The sequence below is a fragment of the Brassica oleracea genome, chromosome C2, assembly GCF_000695525.1.
Source record: "Brassica oleracea var. oleracea cultivar TO1000 chromosome C2, BOL, whole genome shotgun sequence".
NCBI lineage: Eukaryota > Viridiplantae > Streptophyta > Magnoliopsida > Brassicales > Brassicaceae > Brassica > Brassica oleracea.
In genome coordinates, this window is record NC_027749.1 from 32,907,479 (window position 1) to 32,923,465 (window position 15,987).

The following is a 15,987-nucleotide window of genomic DNA, read 5'->3' on the forward strand; positions in this document are numbered from 1 at the left end:
ATTCCTTCTTTGTAATTATGATTATGTTTTCTCAGTTTGATTTGAACAACAAAACAAGCTCAAATCTGTTATATGAAGAACTACAAAATACAAACCCCCAAATTTCAATTCGAAAACTTAGAAACCCCCAAATTTCAATTTGAAAACCCTAAGTTTTCGAATTGAGATTGAAATTTTTCTTTGTAGATCACTGTGAATAAAGATAAAAACATACTGATACACATCTCGTTTCTTCGACATGGATAATCACCGCTTTGTTCCTCGTCGGACTTCAATAGCTCGTTGCCGGAGGTGACTCGTCTGGAGATTACTTCACCATATTTTTTTTGGTCGAGATGACATTATAGTCTTTAGCTCTATTAATGAAAGTTATTATTCTGATTTCCAACTTAAAAGGCTATTTTTGAGACAATCACTTAAAAATGAGAATTCAAGAGAATTGCCATTTATAATATTTTGAAATCATATGAAATATCATAAAGGGCAATTCTCCTAAATACACAATTTTCAAGTTTTGATCACAAAAATATACTACAAGGAGGAAAATGACCAAAATATTTCATTTAATAGGTAAAAGGACCCTAATACCCTGGATATATAAAAAAATTAAAAAAAATTAAAAAAAATTAAAAAAAATTAAATTTTTTTTTATAGTTTTAGATTATATGTTTTCAAATTCGAACTTTTTATAATTTTTTTTGAAAACTTTTTTTTTGAAAATTTTTTAAAATTTTTTTTTCAAATTTTCTTTTTGTAATTCGAAAATACTTTTTGAAACTATTTTTAAAATTTTGATTGTCAAATTTTTAATATTTATTTTTTATTTTATAAAATTTTAAATCTCAATCCCAAATCCTCGCCCCTTAACTCTAAGCCTTAAGGTTTGGATTAGTTAACCCTAGGGATATAACTGAAATATTTACCTCATTAAAGAAACATTTTGGTCATTTTGATCATTTGGTCTATATTTGTGACATAGGGCTATCCTAGCTATTTCCCTATCATAAATGGAAATGGTCTAACATTTCTCCCGCATCGTCAATAAATCCCCAGTCTCCTTCTCTTCGATTCTAATCCCTACGCAAAGATCCTCAATCACGGTACTGGTCTTCCGAAGATTCAGTCGAATCGAGTAGCCATGGATAACAACAGTAGCATCAACTCCACTTCCTCTAATCTGAGCACGGCTTCGCTGGAAAAGCTCGATCAGGCGGGGAGCTGGGTCAACACTGTTGGAGTAAGCTTGAAGAAAGCTTGAGAAAGAAGCTATCCTAATCCTAAGAGAAGTTGGAGAATAAGAAGATAAGGGTTATCTTAGTTTAGAAGTTATCTAAATATGTGTTTACTAATAGGATTAGGATAAATATAGAGATATATAAAGAGAGATCATGAGGTGATCCAAAAGTGTGAGTTTATGAGTTTTTGAGAGCTTGTGGTTTTGAGAGAGTTTCCACAAGATATTAATAAGAAGAGTTCTTACTTTGAGAGTTTATACTTTCATACGTTTGAGACCTGTTTTCTAGAGTTGGTATCAGAGCAAGGCAGAGAACATGAGTGAAATAATTCCAGCGATCGGTAGGCTAAAGGAAGGAGGGGGTTCTTCTTCAATCAAGTGTCCTATGCTCACCTCAACGAATTATACAATGTGGGCATTAAGGATGAAAGTAACACTACGGGTGCATAAGGCTTGGGAAGCAATAAAAGATGAAACCGCGAGTGTTGACAAAAACGATCTAGAGCTTGCTTTATTGTTTCAGTCAATACCAGAATCCCTTATATTGCAAGTAGGGGAGCTTAACCAAGCCAAGCACGTATGGGATGCCATCAAAGCCAGATACGTGGGACCTGAGCGAGTAAGAGAAGCCAGATTACAGACATTAACGAATGAATTCGACAGACTGAAGATGAAGGAGACAGAGACCATCGACGATTTCGGAGGGAAGCTGTCCGAGCTTGCTGCAAAATCATCTGCATTAGGCGTAACCATTGAAGATAAGAAACTTGTGAAGAAATTTCTCTCGAGTCTACCTCGAAAGAAATACATTCATATGGTCGCCTCGCTTGAACAGATGTTAGATCTTAATACAACAAACTTTGAGGAGATCATTGGACGTTTAAAAGCATATGAAGAGATGATTCTTGATGACGAGGATGGTGAAGAAGATCAATCAAAACTAATATATGTAAACGATGGACAAAGTAGCCAAGCAAACCGAACATCTCAAGATCAATCAAACCGTGGATCACAAGATAACCAATACTACTATGGAAATTCTTATCAAGGAAGAGGTAGGGGTGGACGTTCTTTTTACAGAGGACGAGGACGCGGTAGGTTTAATGGAGGAAGAGGATATAACGGAGGAAGAGGATTCCATGGTGGAAGAGCCTATACTGAAAGAGATGCATCCAAGATAACATGTTTTAGATGTGATAAGGTTGGTCACTTTGTAGCCCAATGTCCGGAGCTTCTTCTCAAGCTACGGGAAACTCAGGAATCCGATAACACCGATACACAAGAAGCTGACGAGCTTATGATGCATGAGGTTGTTTTCCTAAACGAGAAGAACGTCCTACCTGAGAAGTACGAAACAGGCACCAAAGGAGAAAACATATGGTATCTTGATAACGGCGCGAGCAACCATATGACTGGAGATCGAAGATATTTCTCAAAAATCGACAATACTATCACCGAAAAGGTAAGGTTTGGGTATGACTCGAGGATAGACATTAAAGGCAAGGGAACAATTGCATTCACAGATATGAACGGAGATGCAAGGAAGATGACGGATGTCTATTTTATTCCTGACCTTAAGAGTAATATTATAACTCTAGGTCAGGCTACAGAGGCAGGTTGTGACATAAGGCTGAGAGGAGAAAAGTTAACAATGCATGATCAGCATGGAAAACTACTTGTGAAAGCAAAACGTTCAAGGAACAGATTGTATAAGGTTTACATGGGCATATGGAGTAATGCACGTCTGTACCTATCTTCAAGCACCGAGTCAAACCGCTGGCACTCTCGTCTAGGTCACATAAATCTTGAGTCTTTAAAGGGCATGATACAGAAGGAGCTGGTGCTCGGACTTCCAAATATAACTATCGAGAAAGAAGTGTGCGGCTCATGTTTGCTTGGTAAGCAAGCGAGACATCCCTTTCCGAAAGCCACCACATACAGAGCAGCAGAGGTATTAGAATTGCTTCATGGAGACTTATGTGGACCTATATCACCAAGAACATCTACTGGAAACAGATATATATTTGTGGGTATTGATGATAACACAAGGTACATGTGGACAATACTATTAAAAGAAAAGGGTGAAGCATTCGAAAAGTTTAAGAAACTCAAGGAGGTGATAGAGAAAGAAACAGGAAAGAAGATAGGAACTTTCAGAACCGACAGAGGAGGAAAATTTGTTTCGAAAGAGTTCAATAGTTTCTGTGACCTCTCAGGCATCAGACTTCACTTGACAGCACCGTATACACCACAACAGAACGGAGTGGTAGAGCGTAGAAACAGAACCATGATGGAGATGGCGAGAAGTATTTTGAAGCACATGCATATGCCAAACTATCTCTGGGGTGAAGCCATACGACATTCAACGTACCTTCTGAACTGTGTAGCTACTCGAGCCTTGAAAGAAAAGATGCCATACGAGGGTTTCGGAGGAAAGAAGCCGAGTGTTGATCATCTACGTGTGTTCAGGTGCATAGCTTACACAAAGATAGATGGAAAGCTTCTGAAGAAACTAGATGATCGAGCACGTATGTTGGTACATCTAGGGACGGAGCCAGGATCAAAAGCTTACCGTCTACTTGATCCTCAAACTCGGAAGATAGTAGTTAGCAGAGACGTTGTTTTCGACGAGTCAAGAGGATGGAACTGGAGCACAGACGGTGCAGAAGAACAGAGCATTGGAGAGCTTGTGGTGACGATTGGGAGCTTTGGAAATCATGGAATCGATGATCATATTGAGAAAACAGAACAGCTACGTCTGGAACAAGGTAGTGGCGAGGAACCCTTGACACAACCACTCGCTGATACAGTAGATAATGAAGAGATGATAGAAGAAGAGACACAAGTGTTAAGGAGATCAGAGAGGCAACATACAAGGCCTAAGTATCTCGAAGATTACATACTACTTGCTGAAGAACTCGGAGAAGAAATACTAATGTACCTAAACAATGAGTCACAAAGTTTCTGTGAAGCCAAGGATTCAATGGAATGGAGACAAGCGTGTGAGGAAGAGATACATTCCATAGAGAAGAATAACACTTGGATCCTAGTAGACCTACCATACGGAGCAAAACCAATCGGGTTGAAGTGGATTTATAAGATCAAGCGCAACTCAGATGGAAGAATTAACAAATACAAATCAAGATTAGTTGCTAAATGTTACTTTCAAAGTCATGGGATTGATTTCGAAGAAGTCTTCGCACCTGTGGCACGACTTGAAATGATAAGACTTCTCATCAACCTAGCAGCAACAAACGGATGGGAGGTGCACCACTTAGACGTTAAAACAGCGTTCTTGCACGGAGAACTTAAAGAAACCGTTTATGTCATGCAACCTGAGGGGTACGAAAAGAAAGGAGAAGAACGAAAGGTGTACAAGCTTAATAAGGAACTTTATGGTTTGAGGCAAGCGCCACGGGCATGGAACAACAAGTTGAACCAGATACTTTGCGAGCTTCAGTTTAGGAAGTGTTCTAAAGAACCCTCGGTCTATCGCAAGGAGGTAAATGGCGAGTTACTAATAGTTGCAGTCTACGTGGACGATTTGTTCGTAACCGGCACCAACGATATGATCATCCAAGATTTTAAAGAGAACATGTCAAGCAAGTTCGATATGAGCGATTTAGGCAAACTCACGTATTACCTTGGCATAGAAGTATGTCAACATGAGAATGGAATTACATTGGTGCAGAGGAGCTATGCGACGAAGATACTAGAAGAAGATGGGATGGATAGATGCAACTCTGTTCAAACTCCAATGGAGGTTGGTTTGAATTTATCAAAAGCAGAGCATGAGAGAGAGATCGGCGCAACAAGGTTCAGAAGAAACATAGGCTGCCTACGCTACCTTCTCCACACGAGACCTGATCTATCCTATATCGTTGGAGTCTTGTCACGATACATGCAGAGCCCGAGGGAATCACACGGTAATGCGATGAAACAAGTTTTAAGGTATTTGCGCGGAAGTGTCTCTTATGGACTAGTGTTTGAGCGATCAACACAGAAGGTTCTGAGGCTCATAGGCTATAGTGACAGCAGCTTTGAGTCTGATCTAGATGATGGGAAGAGTACAACAGGCCACATCTTCTATCTTGGAAACAGTCTGATCACGTGGTGCTCACAGAAACATGACACAATTGCATTGTCATCCTGCGAGGCTGAATTCATGGCGGCAACAGAAGCTGCAAGACAAGCTATCTGGTTACAAGACCTATTGAGTGAGATCACGGATCAGTCATGTGAAAGAGTCACCATTCGAATCGACAATCAGTCCGCAATCGCACTAACAAGAAACCCAGTTTTCCACGGGAGGAGCAAATATATACACAAGAGATACCATTTCATTCGAGAGTGTGTGGAAAACGAGCAAGTAAGAGTTGAGCATGTACCAGGAGAGAAACAGAAAGCAGACATCTTGACAAAGGCTTTAGGAAGAACCAAATTTAAAGAGATGAGAGACTTCATTGGCATGAAAGATTTAGAGATTGAGAGCTTCAAGCTTATGAGGAAAAATGTTGGAGTAAGCTTGAAGAAAGCTTGAGAAAGAAGCTATCCTAATCCTAAGAGAAGTTGGAGAATAAGAAGATAAGGGTTATCTTAGTTTAGGAGTTATCTAAATATGTGTTTACTAATAGGATTAGGATAGATACAGAGATATACAAAGAGAGATCATGAGGTGATCCAAAAGTGTGAGTTTATGAGTTTTTGAGAGCTTGTGGTTTTTAGAGAGTTTCCACAAGATATTAATAAGAAGAGTTGTTCTTTTGCGAGTTTATACTTTCATACGTTTGAGACCTGTTTTCTAGAAGCACAACCGTCATATCCGCCTTCTACGCATCCTTCGAGCGTTGCGCCTGCGTCAACCTTTCGACCTCCGATGATGATGACGACGACAACGAGGAATCCCACAATCGTCCTCTTGCTCTCTCCGCCGCTCCTCAACCAGACGACATCTTTTAGCTGTAATCTGTCGGTCCTGAAATTAGATCTGGGATGCATGATGCTCACAACTTTTGATTGTATATGCCAGATTCCATGCTTGTTTTTTTTTCAAGCATTTTTGTCCTAACATCTTTGTATAAACTGATTATGCTTGCCTCTGAAAGGATTTGGAATCTGAATTTTTGTTGGAGTAGTTTGCATAGTTTCTTTGTATGAGAATGACTGTGCTGAAGAACAATTCGTCTGTTTTCTGATTGTGTGTTGAAATTCTGATGTTGTTTCACGCATAATCTGGTTTTATCTTCCTTGGTGGTCTCTTTTTGAGTTAATAAGGATTTTAGGAGTAGCATTCTTATAGATTTGTATGTACATTGTCTTGTTTGAGTGCAAGTGTTCATTTGTTTCTTAGCTTCCTATTGGTGTATCTACGAGCGGTCGTTAAACTGGATCTGACTTTAACTTTAGCTACTAAGAATGCAGTTTTATTTTCTATTTCGCCTTATTAAAGAAAAAGCATCGCTTTTTAGGTAGATTGTTTTGGTGCTGCTTGGTTTTCCAATGATGAGTTGCAATGAGATTTACACTCATCGTTCCAATTGCTAAAGCAAAAGTGCTATGTTGAACGCACGATTAATGACTCTGAGGACCACATTAGGCTGTCTTTTAGCCTTACCTCTGCAATTATTTCTCTTTGTTCCCCGCCTGTGAAGTGTCTATCGAGTTGCCTTAGCTGTGTTTTTTTAGGTGAGGTGATGATCTTTGAAAAAAAAGAAGACTCGCAGGTGTTGATGTATATTTAATGTTTTGTCATCTTACCATGAGCTTTTCTCAATCTCTTCTAAATTGTGATTTGAGGTTTTGTTCAAAAATTGGCATAACGATTTTCAACAAAGCCTGCTATAAAGTACAAGCATTTGTAGGGTTCGCCTTTTGAGAAAAGAAGTATCCAAGTATTCATTACTCTGTTTCTTTTTTGGATTTACTTGTCTAGGATTGCTAGAAAAAGAATAAGAATTTACTTTTGATTGGCGTAAACAATGTATAAGACAGATATTGGGAAGTTCCTTTGACGGTACGTGTGAGAAAAGTAAATTCCAGAGAGGAATGAATATCACTTGAAATTTGATATGTTGATGATTATCGTGTAGTTCCAGTTTCAACATTTATTTATTTTAAGAGTGTGATGAAGCAATTTTAGATGTGTAAAAGTTTGAGTTTATTTGATTCACTTTACTTTGACCAGTGATGTCAATATGGGCTCAGTGACGAAGCAATTTTAGATGTGTAAAAGTTTGAGTTTATTTGATTCACTTTACTTTGACCAGTGATGTCAATATGGGCTCAGTGACGAAGCAATTTTAGATGTGTAAAAGTTTGAGTTTAATTGATTCACTTTACTGTGACTAGTGATGTGAATATGGGCTCAACCAATCAGATATCAAAATCCTTAGTCCCAACCCTTATTTTTGAAACAGGAAAATGGAACATAATTTTTGTTTTTTTCTTGACAACGAACGTCTATTCTATTACTCAAGATTGGGGTGATTTAGAAATACAGACCGGAATAAATCAATCTATGTAACAAAGCTCACGATAAAAAGATCTTGCAGCCTTAACTAACGAGTCAGCAATTCTATTTTGCGCTCTTGGGATATGAGATATCTTGAAGTTCGGAAAACATATCTCCATTGTCTTTATCGCCTTCAATTCTGTTGCAAAGCTTGGCCAAGCGTGAGGGTCCCTTATCATCACGATCAGATCCTTACACGTCTGTTCCAAAGCTCTGACATGATGAGTGTTGTAGCATACTCTCATCGCATTGCTACCACTTCTGAATGTAAAGTAGTCCCTCGCTGTCTTAAGTTCCGTAAAGTTACGTGTCCCTATAACTTGAATCTTACCCAAGGTATCCCTCTAAACCCAACCGCAACCATCCACCATACATATATTTTTCAAGCTTATGACTTATGATTCCTCAATATTCTGCTCTTGTGGAATAGGGTTACCATTTCATTTGCATTAACCATGTTTGGCATTCACTTTCCGAATATTGGACTAGCTCCAAAGAATCCATATCTATCCCTAAAAAGATTTTATCATTATGAACCTTTGAAATATACCAAATTATCCAGGGATAAGGGTCCATGTCTAATTTTGGTTCGACAATGCTATTCTTACTCCAGAAAAGGTAGTCCATATTGGCATAAATACTTGGTAACGAAAAAATGTTAGGGTGATATCACTCAAATTACCCTTTGAGCAACTTTTCTCTCTCAAATAAGATGTTCAGTTGTAACAATAGGGATCAAATCCACAGGGAGCGTGGGCACACAATAAACTCAATGTAATCAATGATTAAGCTAGACAAATAGATTATAAACCATTAAACAAGTAAAGCGATTTGATTGATTGGGTTGTCGTAAGCAATATGAGAAAATAGCTAGATCTAAGGTTTCAAGCAATCAGAACTATAGAGATATATATGCTAAGGGTATGTGAATGACAATCTTAGAACTCGATGTCTAATGCAATGATATCCAGCTTTTGCATGTGAGTCTTATCATGACTAAGTTCAGTATTTCAGCTGTCGCATGTTAACACGGATCGAGTGTGGATCGATGTGATGGTACGAATGTCGATCGACACTGCCTTAGGCAAGCGTTATCGATCTAATCGATTTGTTCACTAGTCTTACTAAATCAACTGTCACTTGTTTCTAGCAATCCTACCTCAAGAGAATATATTCTGGTGAAGAATCTACTGTCGTAGTTGTCTACAATCCTAAGTTTAGGATTCTACTTAGTCATATCACTCAAATTACCCCAAGGAGTGACTTTACTCTCTCAAATAAGAGGTTTAGTCGTAGTACTTAGGGATCAAATCCACACAATATACCCTAAAAAGTTTAAGATTAAGCTAGGCAAGCAATTAAACAGTAAATAGCAGAGGTGAACAAGGCAGTTGTTCGGTTAATTGATTGATTTGAGGTTGTAAAATTTATGAAAAATAGCTAGATTTAGGGTTTCAGGTAATTGAGATTATAGTGATATAAATGTTAAGGTTTCAATCCTAGAACACGAAATCTAATTGCAATATATTCCAGCTTCAGCGTGTGAATAAATCATATTGATCTAAGTCTATATCTCAGTCATCGCTTGTTGATATAGTTCGAACGTCGATCGACACAATGTGACTAGTGTCCCTGGATGTTTACCTAGTCAAGTGTTACCGAGCTGTTCGATAGGTTCACTAGTTTGATAGATCAGCTGTCGCTTGTTTCTAGCAATCCTAACTCAGGGAAATTAATTCAGGTAAGAGACCATGCTTTCGATTGCGCTTAATTATCATAAGTTCAGGGTTCTAGCTAGCTACTCTAGAACACAAGCATTAATAACAATTCTTATCAAGGAAATCTATCACCTTAGCGTATCTATATTTTGGGCTAATCCCTCATAACCTTACTCTTAACCTGAAATCTAACAAATGTAACTACTCAGACATAGCAAAGCAGAACATAGCAAATATCTGAATAAATTGCATAGATAGAATAAGGTAGAAAAACTGGAGTTCCAATACAAATTTCTGAAGAAGTCGTGGATATTCTCTCCAAACTACTAAAAATCCTAAATATGATTTGCTGAGTAAAGTAGAAAATATGAAAGCGTGTGTTGTCCAAAATAATGGCAGAGCACATAAATATTAGGCTAAAGTCGGCCAGGGATAATCTTGTAAATGATGTGGAACTTGGACCATAAATCGGCTAGGAACCAAGTCGGGCATTGCGCGCTTCCCTATCGATCGACGACAAGAGTCGTTGGTCGATCGACAGTTGACTTTAAATGTCGACTCTGGACTGGTTCGATGGGCAGCTACGAGTTTCTTCTCGATTTTGCGCCAAAATATCTCAAAATCACCATATATCTCCAAAACACTCCTGAACCTTTAAATACTCTAAAAAGACTCCAAAACATAACAAATAACTCTTAAAACACTTGTATACCATGGCTAAAAAAATATAAAATCCATGGTATATCACTTAGCTACTCTAAAACACAAATATTAATAAACGGTATTTTGAATTCAACCTAGCAGTTCTATAATTTTGCCTAATCCATCAAAACCTTAATTAATCGCTAAACCTAACAGGAGATCTACTTAAACATGATAGTTTTCACAAAAAATCATAGAATGAATTAATGAATAAGATAATAAAAATCAATAATAAAAACAAAGGAGATCCAACAAGACTCTGAAAGAGTTCCTTTCTTCTCTCCTAACCTAAGACTATGAATAAATTAAAGTAAAGAAAGCGTAGCCGTCAACAATAGCATAAAAAACACATAAATATGGTTTTAGGTCGGCCATGGGCATTCTGGTAGTATGTGGTGACTTCTGGGCCCAAGTCGTTAATGAAATAGGTTATGTCCATCTTCTGGCATCAGTGTCAAGTGACACCAAGGATTTGTTGTCGATCGACACTCCTTCATATCTTCGACAGCTTCATCTCGCGAGACAGACGTACCACTCTTCAGTAAAACGAGCATAACTTTTGCTATAGGATGCTGCTTGACCTCAAGCAGGTGACATTGGAAATTTAACTCAAAGATGTATCTTTTGTCAAACTATGGGCTCAATCGCACGGTGGGAAGCTCTCTCCATCTATAGTTAAACTTTTGACTCATTTGTGCAGCTCTGCACCTCAAAAAGCTCCATAATCACCAAAGTTCTCCAAAAAGTATCTGAATCTGAAAAGACTCTAAAATAGACTCAGAACCTATATAATAGATTCTAAATAGGACATATACCATGGTCTAAATGTGGTAAATTCCATGGTATATCATAGGGCTGGATGGTGTTGTTGATGGTGACCATGCTTGCAGACCCGGAGGACATTCAAATATGGCATGACTAACAGTTTCTTCTGGTTCACCACATCTCATATTACGGCGTGTCAGTTTTCTCGTTACTGCCACATAAGATGACATGTGGGACTTTAATTTTCCAGGCAAAGGCTTGGAACTTAGTTATACTGGGTTCCAGGACCTTCGTCCCTTTCTCAGTTCTCAGTAAGTTCTGAGCTAACCAGATCCAAATCTAACTGTGTATTGGCCGTTCTTTATGTATGTCATCAAGGAAAACATAATTCTTTAGTAATCCAACATTCTTTTCCTTTGACTCTCCATTAATAAGGTCACTAACTCGCATTTTCGGGTGCAACACAAGGGCAGTAGGTCGACCCGGCCTAGACGGTGTGGTAGGGATCCAAGGGTCCTCCCAAATATTAACCTCATATCCAGAATTAACTATTTGTGTAATTCCCAGTAACAGTAGTTTATGTGCCGCTGAAATACTAGTCCACACATAGGATGGATTGTTTATAGAGCTTATTCGCAAAGGTGAGCTCATTATGTAGTATTTTCCCCTCAAAACTCAAGGCAATAATGAATTAGGGTATTGGACAAGTTGCCACAGTTGCTTTGTTAATAAAGCTAGATTAAACTCATGGATCATACGGAAACCAGTCCCGTTCTCTTCTCTTGGTAAATAGAGTTTTTCCCATTTTTGCCCAGTGAATCCATCGCTTTTGTGGATTCGAACTCCACCAGAATTGTGAAATGGCACTTGCGAGGTTTTCACATATCTCTAGCAGGAGCAAGAAGCTAGACATAACATAGTCAGGAGAGCTAACAAAATAGATTTGATTAGAACTTTTTTCCCTCCTTTTGATAGACATCTACATATCAATCCGTTCACTCTATTCATTAGTTTATCCTTTAGAAATGCAAATAACTTGCATTTGGAGCCGCATATATCTTCTGGAATTCCTAAGCATGTCCATATTCTTCCTTCATTCTGGATACCAAGTGTATCTTTAATCTATTGTCTTACATCTCCACCGACCCTCTTACCAAAGAGTAAAGAAAATTTCTCAAAGTTGATACATTGGCCGAATGCTTGTCAATATTTTCTGACTAGTTTCATCACTTCTTTATATTCACGGGGCTCTGCCTCACAAAAGAAAAGACTATCATCAGCAAAGACAAGGTAGGATGCCAAGGATAATATTTCCCCTTGGTTGACCATTAATGTGTACCTTGTACTTAGACGAGTTATGAAAGGCATTATCCATTCAATCCAAGCTTTAGAGAATCCCATTTTCTTCATAACTGCTTTAATAAACGACCACTCCATCCTGTCATATGCTTTGCTCATATTCGTCTTAGTGGCCATCCTTTTAGTTCGTCCACTTGGTTTCGTTCGTAGTGCAAGAAACATTTCCTGAGGAATCATAATATTATCCATAATCTGTCTTCCAGCAATAAAGGTTGATTGGATTTCTAAGATTCGGTCTGGTAGAACCTTCTTTAAATTATGGCAAAAGACTTTAGAGATTAGCTTATAACTAACATTGCATAAGCTAATGGGGCAGAACTGCAACATTTTTGTTGGCTTCGTTATCTTTGGGATTAGGCAGATATTGGTATCATTTAGACCATTTGCCATTGATCCATCAAAAAGGAATTAATTAGCCATAAGGGTCAAATTTTCATTTATGACATCCCATGATTTCTGATAGAAAATAGCTGTCATCCCATTTGGATTTAGAGTTTTTTTTTGGGTGCATAGTAAAGAGTGCCAATTTTACCTCCCACTCTGTGACCAGGGCTGTACGATCATCATTTATTATCGCAGTGATTGTTGTCGATACCTCGGATTGCACTTCTTCTATATCTTTTGGGTTAGATGATTCAAATATTTGCCTAAAATAACTAGTAGAAATGGCTAGCAGTCCTTCCTCATCCTCGACAATATTTTTGGTCGCATCTAAAAGTTGAGTGATTCTATTCCTTGCTTTTATTTGCTTTGTTAATGCATGGAAAAACTTTGTGTTTATATTGACTTCTCTTAGCAAAAATACTTGACTTTTTTTTGTTTCAAGAACATCTTCTATGCATTAAGAGCATCAGAGAGTTCCTTTAAGCCCTCAGCTATTTCCTCAGTCGTAGCATCATCGTTCGAATATAAACCCTTGACCTTCTCTTTTAGATCATACACAAGTTTTTCTAAATTCAAGTTGTGCCGTCTATTCCACTGGCTTAAGCCTCTGGGGCAGTTCGAAATAAGCTCGATGTTATTTGAGTCAGGAGGGAGATTTGAACACTTCCATCCGTCAAGAATGACTTTCCCTAGTTCCTCACTATCCAACTACCTTTTATCAAATTTGAAGTTTGTTTCATTTTTGTTGGTTTAGCAAGAATTTCTAGTAGGACCGGACGATGATCTGATCCCCATAACCACATGTACTTGACAACAGAATGAGGAAACTTTTCATCCCAGTTCTCATTTCCAACATCTTTGTCTAATCGGCATCTAACAACTGTTCTTCCTTCTCATTTTTCTACACTGAATAACACATTCCCAGTAAATGAAAACTCCAACATAAGTAAATGAAAACTCCAACATACCATAGTCCCTTAGCATCTGTTTCAATGGCAAACGAGCTATCAACGCATCGTCTGCCCTCTTCCTTTTCATTATGATCAGTGATTTCACTAAAGTCTCCAATCATAAACCAAGGTCCAGTTCATGTCGTTGAAAAAAGCGTAAGATGTTCCCAAACTTGATATTTACGTTCTAACACATGGTCACCATAAAAAAACGTCATAAAGACTTTATTCCATCAATGACTATCTCAACGTCAATCATTCTGTTGTTTGAAAATAAAGCATTTCTTTAAAATTCATCCATAGAAAACTAAGCTAAACATTTTCTGAAGCTAAGTGGCTTAACAATAAACAAAAGATCAAATCCTAAGTCGTCCTGAATGTTTTGCAATAGGAGCCTGCTGTACTTCGTCTCAGAAAGGATTATAAGTCATGGGCAATGCTTTTGTCACATTTCCATAAGGCGTCGAACTGTGAGATCGTTCCTAATCCCTCGAAAATTCCAACTGATTGTCTTTATAGATGAGTTTTTGGAACCCATCAGACCATCATCCTTAGTTATACTCACTCGTGCTTTCTTGGAACTATGACGAAGACGTCTTCAATTCTCGTCCTCTCTTGGCAAATTATTCTCAGAAACACACTTTAGATTAAAATGGGCAGGGAAGGGGGGGGGATATAGAATTTTCTGTGAGACACTAGGCCATATCAGATTAACGCCCTACTTGGTTTTACCCCTGTTCAAAAATTCAGGTGCCTAGCCGCCTAGGCGTCCGTCTAATCGCTGATCGGACATAAGCTGCCGCGACTTTACCTTATTCGGACCAAAAAATTGCCAGCCAGTTAGTCGGTTTAATAACCCGATTAATCGGCCCATTTAGCGATTAGTCAGCCCAATATTAAATTAATCGTTCCGACTAAAATAATTAGCAAACTATGAAGATATCTTTAGGCCTATTAAAAAGTTCAAATACTTAACTAAGTCTCTACTACGAAGGAGACTATATATAGATCACAATTTCACCTCTTTTTCCCTCATTATGAGAAGTCGACTTACTTGTTTTATACACATATAAATGTAATAAAAGTACAAAAATTAAGTCTTAATTAATTCCCGCTTAATCTCTGATTTCTTGGTAACTAGCTAGGTCCGGGGTTTGCAGCTCTACTAGCACCTAGGATAGTTGGGTTTTACCGATCAGCTTTGGTCTTTTACTTATCGCTTGGGTTTTAGAGTTTCTTCCAATCTCAGTGTTTCTACAAGAAAAAAAAAGAAGGTTCGATTTATTCTTTTGCTGTGGCGCTGTGAGTGAGTGAGTAATCAAGCATAAGGTCTCTACCTAGCGAAAGACTATCCTTGATGGAAGGTTGTCAAGTCGAAATCACTTATACAAATAATCGCTTCAAAAAAGTGTGGTACAGTGCCACTATCGAGTTAGAACTGCAAACCAAACCGAGATCCAGATTCCGACAACGGTGTGTCAGGGTGCTTAAGGATGACTCGTTGACTCCTTTTACCGTTTTCACCCACAAAGCCTCGTTTCGTCCCATTCCGACAAATCGCTACGAAGATCGGGTCGAGATAAAGGAAGGCTCCATCCTGGACGCTGATCATAATGATGAGTGGTGGGTTGGTCTTGTCCTCAAACAGGTTGGAGATGACAAGTTTCTGGTGTTGTTCAATTAACCATCTGATATTGTTTTGTTTAAGAGAGAGCAGTTGAGGGTTCATCTCGACTGGGTTGATGAGACATGGTGGGTCGTACCTGGACGAAATGTACAGGTAAAAAATTGAATCTTTGTCTTAAATTGCTACTTGTTTTGATTGTCAAAGCATAATTCTATTTGTTTGTACAGGGTTCAGTCGACTAGATTGAAAGAACTCGAAGGTGGGATGAATAAAGACGTTTTATTAGATCTGACCAAGGGATTACAAGAGTGACAAAGAGGTTAAGGAGACAGGCCGGTGCTCAGGGAGCTAACCGGAAAGGTACAAAGCGGTAAGAGATAAAGAGAGACTAAAACCCTAGATCTAGCCGCTCAGTCTGTGTGTGTAAAGTGTCGATCCCCTTCTTGTTGTTGCGTCTTCTCCTTTTATAAGCTCCCCGTCCTCGTATGCCCTAGTCCGAATATTTCTTCTTGGGCCTTATCCAAGAAGGCCGAGTATATGGGCCTTCGGGGGGTCCCTTCAAGCCATATACTTTTAGTCGGCTTCGTCGTCGGCTAAAAGCACTTTGGGGCCGAGCCAATGAACCTACTCGCCGAACCGAGTAAATTCCTCGCTTAGCGGGCTAGACCTTGTTATTTGATGGTCCTTGTGGAGGGATATGATCCATCTCCTACAATAAGTCCCCCCCCCCCCAATTC

At 38.6% G+C, this 15,987-nt stretch overlaps 1 protein-coding gene across 1 annotated transcript; it reads left to right on the forward strand.

The window, feature by feature from the left end:
• The first annotated feature begins 1,138 nt into the window (after positions 1-1,138).
• LOC106325300 lies at positions 1,139-6,368 on the forward strand. Its single transcript, XM_013763343.1, has 3 exons — positions 1,139-1,222; positions 4,605-4,606; positions 6,040-6,368. Exons 1-3 carry the CDS (start codon positions 1,139-1,141, stop codon positions 6,191-6,193), a joined length of 240 nt encoding a protein of 79 aa, XP_013618797.1. The 3' UTR covers positions 6,194-6,368.
• The last annotated feature ends 9,619 nt before the right edge of the window (positions 6,369-15,987 follow it).

Excerpts from the sequence above, each read along its gene's own strand:
- LOC106325300 (XM_013763343.1), top strand. The coding sequence starts at position 1,139 with ATGGATAACAACAGTAGCATCAACTCCACTTCCTCTAATCTGAGCACG.